This window comes from Protomyctophum bolini (genome assembly GCF_963924005.1).
Source record: "Protomyctophum bolini genome assembly, chromosome: 19".
Taxonomy (NCBI): domain Eukaryota; kingdom Metazoa; phylum Chordata; class Actinopteri; order Myctophiformes; family Myctophidae; genus Protomyctophum; species Protomyctophum bolini.
Window position 1 is genome coordinate 38,285,689 of NC_137880.1, and position 8,786 is coordinate 38,294,474.

The 8,786-nt window shown below is 43.2% G+C and overlaps 1 protein-coding gene across 2 annotated transcripts in view; it reads right to left on the bottom strand.

The window, feature by feature from the left end:
* Nucleotides 1-8,786, bottom strand: part of LOC308334025 (uncharacterized protein) — a 47,685-nt gene that overhangs the window by 23,189 nt on the left and 15,710 nt on the right. Inside the window, exon 2 of one of the 2 annotated variants that reach the window (XM_080790597.1) lies at nucleotides 2,172-2,228. The exons of the other annotated variant lie outside the window; for it this stretch is intronic. Coding sequence (XP_080646723.1) covers nucleotides 2,172-2,228 — 57 coding nt within the window. The remainder of the gene's footprint in view (nucleotides 1-2,171; nucleotides 2,229-8,786) is intronic. 2 annotated transcript variants of the gene reach the window in all.

Here is an 8,786-nt window from a genome sequence, read left to right on the forward strand (position 1 = left end):
CAAAGTAAGAGAATCAATGAAGGAGCTCATGAACTCAAATGACAATTTGGAGGCTGTAAAAGGTAATTTGGATGAATTAATTCATTTATGTGGTGAAGCTAGAGCAGAGCATTTATCTCTGGTGGGTTTACAAATACCTGCAGAGGAATTTGAGAGGCAGAATCAGTGGTTTCAACCTCATATTGACATTCTGGAGGGTTTCATGCATGTTGTACACAAATGGCTATCAGAAGTGAAACAGCCAATTCCACATGTCACTGTAACTGTTGATACTGAGCCATACATACCTGTCACCCAAGAAAATGAATCTCAAATACATACTACTGTTGAAAATGTCACTGTTGAAAATGAACCACCAAAAACATACATTCCTGATGAAAGTGAAAACATGAGTGTTGTCAATTCTGATGATGTTGGACCTGATGACAGTGTGTCAAATACAGCTAGATTCAAATCCACACGCAAATCCACCACATCCAAAGCATCTTCATCGACATCATCTGCTCTCATTATTGCCCAGGCTGAAGAGGCTTCTCTGATGGAGCAGATGGCTGCCTTGGGAAAGAAACATCAGATTGAAGCACAGCAAAGAATGCAACAGGAGCAATTCACAAAGCAACAGGAGCAATTCACAAAGCAACAAGAACAACTCAGAATGCAAAAAGAGAAACTGGAGATGGAGACAAAACTGGCAGCAGCCAAAGCAAAGGCCCAGGTACTGGAAACTAAGGGATCAAGAAAAGCATCAAGAATATCAATAGGGATGCACTCAGAGGAGCCAGGAGCGGCCGCTGCTGTTACTCCAAGGAAATTAACAACTTCATTAAATCCAAACACATTCATACCAGATCAAACGACCCAACAAAATGGAAAAGTGTCAATGAAAACGAAGCCTCCCCCACAGCCACGGGTTGTTGTAAGGCCAAAGGAAAAGACAAAAACTGACAAAACTCATTACACAACTCCATTATTGCAATATTCTCTCCCCAGGCAAACTCCATTATTGCAATACCCTCTTCTCAGTCGAAATGTGCAAACTAAAAACATACCAGGTCAAATGAAAACAGGGGTTCAAGGTCAAACTGTATGTACTTCACCTACTGTTACAAATGTTGTCAATCAAGGTGATATTTCCAATGTGTTACAAAGACAGAATGACATCACGGCCCTATTGGTCAAACAGAATCTGTATTCCACTTTGCCACAAAGAGACATTCCGGTTTATGAGGGAGATCCATTGCAATATCAAGGTTTTATCAGGGCATTTGAGAGGGCAATTGAGAAAAAGACAGATGATAATGGTGACTGTCTACACTTTTTGGAGCAATACACAAGAGGGCATCCAAAAAATCTTGTCCGCAGCTGCCAACATCTGCCTCCGTCACAAGGCTACCCAAGAGCAAAGCATTTGCTCAAAGAGCATTTTGGAAATGAGAATAAGATTGCCACGGCATATATGGAAAAGGCTTTTGCCTGGGCAACAATCAAATCAGAGGATGCAAAAGGGTTGGAAGCATTTTCTCTATTCCTCCGAGGTTGCTGCAATGCTATGGAGAATCTATCCTACATGGACGAGATGAATGTGACTTCCAACATGAGGACCATTCTTTTGAAACTGCCATACAAACTGAGAGACATATGGAGGAACAGGGCCTGTGAGCTAAAAGAGGGAGGTCGTCGGCCAATGTTTCCTGATCTTGTTAATTTCATCGAAAGACAAGTGATGATAATGTCCGACCCACTTTTTGGAAACATCCAGGACCCTAAGCAGACTTCAACTGTCAAAACCTCAACCACTGTTAAATCAAAAGAAAGGTCAAGTCCAAGAAGCAGTTTTGCAACAACAGTAACACCCATAACAGCTGTAGAGTCAAATGGAGAGAGAATGAATGCATCCATCAGTCACAACCCATGTCTGTTCTGCAAAAGAAGTGGCCATACATTGGAACGGTGTCCTCAAATCATGGAAAAGAGCCACAGGGAGAAAATAGATTTCCTAAAACAAAATGGAATCTGTTTTGGCTGCTTAAAGAGAGGACACTTATCGAAATTTTGCAGAGGTCGTCTAACTTGTGACACATGCAAACTGAAACATCCTGACATACTTCACATTCAACAAGGAGAACAACAACCGACACAGAAATCAAATGAAAGCAAGACTGTCATCTCACCGCACACATGTGGTCATATTGGGGCCGGTGATGAAACTTCCATCTTCTCCATCGTACCTGTTCAAGTGAAGAGCCACAAGGGAGACACAATTTTGCAAACCTACGCATTTTTAGATCATGGCAGCACCTCTACATTCTGCACTGAAAACCTAATGAAAAGGCTCAAGATGGCAGGACAGAAAACAAACATACTCCTCCGAACGATGAATCAAGTGAAGCCTGAGTCTAGCTATCATATCACTGGTTTGGAAATAGCAAGGATGGACTCGGATGACTTTCTTCAACTGCCTGATGTGTTCACACACGCAACCATGCCTGTCTCACAACACAACATTCCAAAACAAAAAGACTTGTCTCACTGGCCATATTTAAACCATATCACACTACCCGAAATAAACTCTGGCATTGACCTCCTCATCGGCACAAACGCTTCAAAACTACTGGAACCCTGGGAGGTGGTTAATAGCCAAGCGGATGGACCATACGCAGTGAGGACCCTATTGGGGTGGGTCGTCTATGGTCCACTAAGAGGAGACGACACCATCAGGGATGAGAATGGCTGCCCTGCTGTTGCTGTCAATAGAATATCTATTCTAAACCTGGAAGAGTTACTTGTCAAACAGTACAATCAAGACTTCAGTGAAAGAGCCAGTAATGAAACGGAGGAAATGTCAAGAGAAGAGGCCAAATTCCTTGATATTATAAACCACTCAGCTAAAATTAAAGATGGACATTACTGCCTAAACTTACCTTTCAAACAAGAAGATCCCATCATGCCAAATAACCGTTGTATTGCAGAGCAACGCATCCAGAGCCTGAAACGCAAGTTCAACAAAGATGAGAAGTTCCATGATGAATATATACACATCTTTCCTCACAGACATGATTAACAGTGGCTACGCTGAATTGGTGCCAGTGGACCAGCTGAATCGAAGTGATGGAAAACTCTGGTATATCCCACATCATGGTGTGCATCACTCAAAGAAAGGCACCTTGAGAGTAGTCTTTGACTGTGGAGCAGTCTTTAAAGGAACATCACTTAACTTTCAACTGCTTCAGGGTCCCGATCTGACTAACTCACTTATTGGAGTCCTCACCAGATTCAGACAGGAACCAGTTGCCTTGATGGCAGACATCAAAGCCATGTTCCATCAGGTTAAGGTCTCGGATGAACATGTTGATTACCTGCGATTCCTATGGTGGCCTGAAGGTGATGTGCAGCAAGATCTGGCCGAGTACAGAATGAAGGTACATCTTTTTGGAGCTGTGTCATCACCAAGTTGTGCCAATTTCTCTTTGAGAAAGACTGCTGAAGACAACCGAGCTCACTTTCCATCTGAGGTGACAGACACAGTAAACAACAACTTTTATGTTGATGATTGTTTGAAATCCATGCCCACAGAACGAGAAGCAGTACAATTAGTAAAAGACCTGACTGCTCTCTGCCAGAGGGGTGGATTCATTTTGTCTAAATGGATCAGCAACAGCCGTGCCGTGTTAACTTCTATTCCACACGAGCACAGGGCAAAAGAGATCAAGGAGTTGGACTTGGACAAAGACAATCTGCCAGTGGAAAGAGCTCTAGGATTACACTGGTGTGTTGAAACAGACGTGTTCAAATTCACAAATACGGCACCTGAAAGACCACACACTAGACGTGGCATCTTGTCTGTGGTTGGCTCTATATATGACCCTTTAGGATTTCTATCACCATTTGCGCTGCCAGCCAAGCTGATGATGCAGGATCTCTGCAGGAGGAGACTTGGATGGGATGAAGCCATACCCGAAGTCTTCTCACAGCAGTGGACAGGATGGCTAGCGGATCTGAAGCAAGTGGTGGAGTTCAAAGTGGACAGATGTATTAAACCTAAGAACTTTGGTCAAATCACACACTCACAGCTACATCACTTTTCAGATGCCAGCGAAAGTGGCTATGGATCGGTGTCCTACCTAAGACTGGAAAACAGTGACGGAGAAGTGCATATTGCATTCATGATAGGAAAATCCAGAGTGGCACCACTGAAACAAATGACAATTCCAAGAATGGAGCTGGCCGCAGCAGTCCTGGCTGTCCGAGTTGACAAAATGCTGCGTAGGGACTTGCAGCTGCCACTGGATAGGTCCATTTTCTGGACTGATAGCACTACAGTGCTGAAATACATAAACAATGAAACAAAACGTTTTCAAACCTTTGTAGCAAACAGGATTTCTCTTGTAAGAGATGCTACTGATGTATCACAATGGAAATATGTGAGTACAAAGGAAAACCCTGCAGATGCAGCATCAAGAGGGCTGACAGCAGACCGCTTTCTAAACTGCAAGAAATGGATCAGAGGACCAGATTTCCTCTGCAGATCAAATTATGATTGGCCTAACTTGCCCTTTGAATCGACAATATCCGCCAATGATCCAGAAATCAAACCTGACATCACAGTAAATGTCATTATTAAAGATCAACTGAACCCAACCAACTATCTGATCCACTACTTCTCAACATGGATGAGACTGAAGACTGCTGTAGCTTGGCTTCTTAAAGTAAAGACCACACTCTTGCAACTGACTAGAAGGAGAAAGGAACTTCAAGCTGCTGTCAGCAGTATTGAAAAGGATCCTGTCAAACTAAAGGAGTAGGTTGAAGAGGAGATGCAAGTCTTTAAAGCGACACTTCGTGGACAGTGTTTAACTCCCGAAGATCATATCCAAGCAGAACATGCAGTCATCTCATTCAGTCAAATGCAAAGATTTCCAGAAGAAATATCTGTTCTGAAAACTGATAAAAATGTCAAGAGAAGCAGTAATTTGTACAAATTGGATCCAGTGTTGGATGATGGACTACTGAGAGTAGGTGGTCGCCTGAATAGGCTAGCGATGCCTGAAGAAAGCAAACATCCGATCATCCTCTCAAAAGACTTTCACATATCCACACTGATATTACGACACATCCATAAACTACTCGGACATGGAGGAAGGAATTACATGCTGTCTCATCTCCGCAAAAAATATTGGATCATCAAAGCAAACTCTGCTGCAAGGAAAATCATAACCAACTGCACTGTGTGCAAACGACAGCGGGGTAGAGTTGGTGAGCAAAAAATGGCAGACTTACCTTTGGAGAGAATTCAACCAGACAAGCCTCCATTCACAGATGTAGGAGTAGACTACTTTGGTCCTATAGAGATCAAGAGAGGACGAAGTCTTGTCAAAAGGTATGGTGTAATCTTCACCTGCATGGCAAGCAGAGCAGTACATCTTGAAGTTGCACATACACTCGACACAGACTCCTGCATCCATGCACTAAGAAGATTCATCTGTCGACGAGGTCAAGTTTCATCTCTAAAATCAGATAACGGTACGAACTTCATAGGAGCGGAAAGAGAATTAAGAGAAGCACTGAATAGCCTGAATCAGGAGAAAATCCAGAATGCTATGCTTCAGCAGGGGATAAAGTGGAGCTTTAACCCCCCAGCAGGATCCCATCACGGCGGTGTTTGGGAACGACTGATCCGCATGGTACGAAGTGTACTTCGTTCTGTTCTTAATCAACAAGTGCTTGATGATGAAGGATTGCAGACTTTAATGTGTGAAGTAGAGGCAATTTTAAATGATCGACCCATCACCAAGTCTTCTGACGACCCAATGGACCTGGAAGCGCTGACCCCAAATCATCTTCTTTTATTGAAAACGCAGCCAATATTGCCACCTGGACTCTTTGTGAAAGAGGATCTGTACATCAAACGTAGATGGAAACAAGTACAGTACATGGCAGATCTCTTTTTGGAAACGATGGACAAAAGAGTACTTACCATCAATCCAAGAACGGCAAAAATGGTCAGCTGAAAGGAGAAGTTTTGCCCCCGGTGACATTGTGGTGGTGGTAGATTCCACTGCACCACGAGGCGCCTGGTTACTGGGGAGAATATTGGAGACCATTCCTGATTCAAAAGGTCTTGTACGCACAGTTCGACTCAAGACCAAAAACAACATCTTGGAGAGACCGATAACAAAGATATGTCTGCTCCAAGAGACTGAAAACTAAAGAGACTGATGTTCAAAGAAGATTGAATGAATTTACTTTATTTCTTTTGAAATTGTGAAAAAAAAAATGAAAAAAAAAGAACATGTAAATGTAAATTTGAATATGACTCCTTTATATGGTTATTAATTGTTACCCTTGAAACAATTAGGGGCCGGTGTGTAGGAGCCATTAGAAGGGGAGCACTTATAAAGGTGACACAGGAGCACTTATAAAGGTGACACAGGGGCACTAGGGAAGGAGGAGACACAGGGAACCAGGGAGCACACCGTTCTTACCAGTAGCACCAGCAACTTGTAACTTGTAACATCTACTAGTAACATCACCGGTATGTTCATGTCCATGATTTCAACTGCTCACTTTGACTTCTCATAAATAAATAACACTCAAACTGGATCAAAGACTGGACATCCATCTGTTGCTATTTTCTGTGTGTGTACTGCGTAGGATCACTCCCATACCTGTGAAGTAACTGCAAAGGAGACTGGAAACTGGAAAATTGGCAGTTACAGGTATGTTTCTGTCCTTCCAGGGAGCAACATGGAGTCCACCGTACGGTCTTCATGTTTCTGTCCTTCCAGGGAGCAACATGGAGTCCATCGTACGGTCTTCTGTCCTTCCAGGGAGCAACATGGAGTCCATCGTACGGTCTTCTGTCCTTCCAGGGAGCAACATGGAGTCCATCGTACGGTCTTCTGTCCTTCCAGGGAGCAACATGGAGTCCACCGTACGGTCTTCTGTCCTTCCAGGGAGCAACATGGAGTCCATCGTACGGTCTTCTGTCCTTCCAGGGAGCAACATGGAGTCCACCGTACGGTCTTCGCTTCCTAACCTCTTTTAATTAACCTTGGGTGCAACTTCCCACAGACAGCCCATTCATCCAAACAGAACAGTCCTATCTAATTGTATTACACAACGTGAAACTCACCAACATTGCAGCTGTACGCGGAAAGCTTGAATTATCCTGTTTCGATCTGCAATGTGTTTGTTTCATACAAATGCACTGTACTGTTAACTTAACTGTGAGTGGACGAGCCAATAAAGCATTAGGCCTACACTTCTTGTTTACAAGAGGGTCCACCTTGTTCAATTCATCGAAACATTTAGAGACGTACAAATAGACACTTCAAAGAACAGAACAGGAATTCATCATACAGGAAAATAAATATATAGGAGAGAGAGAGAGAGGGAGAGAGAGAGAGAGAGAGAGAGCTCTATAGCCGGTCTACAAGCTCAGAAAGCACCCTGTGTGAGCTTGTAGATCAGCTTTTTGAGGGGCGTTAGTGCCTCCTATGCCCAGCTTTCCAGGTTGTGTAAACACAAACATTGGCTTGTGATTGCAGGCTGATCACCGCATAGCGATGATTTGATTGGCTGAGCAAAGTACATATTGAAGATAAAAGTGAGGGCAGAAAAGTGAAGACGGAGCACGCACGCACACACACACACACACACACACACACACACACACACACACACACACACACACTTACACTCACTCACTCACTCACACACTCACACACACACACACACACACACACACACACACTCACACTCACACTCACACTTACACTCACTCACACACACACACACACACACACACACACACTTACACTCACTCACACACACAATCACACTCACACTCACACACACACACACACACACTTACACTCACTCACACACACACACACACACACACACACTCACACACACACACACACACACATGCACGCACGCGCGCGCGCATGCACCTTTTGCAGAGCAATGCCCTCTTACATCTTATCTCAATTTCTTTACTTTAATAATGCCCTACTTTGTTACTGTCACACAAAAGTAGGAAAAACAGCAGATCTACAAGCTAACGTGTGGCACAGATTTAGAGATGATTCTATGTGTGTGTATTTTCTAAAATATAAGTGTATATATAGAGCCCGGCCTATACTAAATGAAAGAGTGTTGAGCGTGTGTGTAAAGTACGTATGTGGATGCGTGCGTGTCGACACATGTTCTGCCAATAGCCTGGAACTACAGCGATCCTTGAGGAATGGGTCAGAGATTAGATTATAGCTCTCACACGAGAACATCACAGTCTGTAAACACAACTGTCTGCAGTGGGTCGGCCTAAAACTCACCTTGGAGCAACACACAAGTCTGAACACACTTCAACCTATACAAGCAGAGCTGGACGGAATAGTACAAAATATGACCTGGTCAAATTTACTCCACTACAAGTAGAATAGCTCAGTCAAAATGTAAGTAAGAGTAAAAAAAAGCACTTGCTTTTAAATGTACTTAATATAAGCATTCAAGACTAATCACACCACACCAGCTCAACATACCCACCAAATAAAACTAATCACACTAATAAGACTAATCACACCACACCAGCTCAACATACCCACCGAATAAAACTAATCACACTAAGACTAATCACACCACACCAGCTCAACATACCCACCGAATAAAACTAATCACACTAAGACTAATCACACCACACCAGCTCAACATACCCACCGAATAAAACTAATCACACTAAGACTAATCACACCACACCAGCTCAACATACCCACCAAATAAAACTA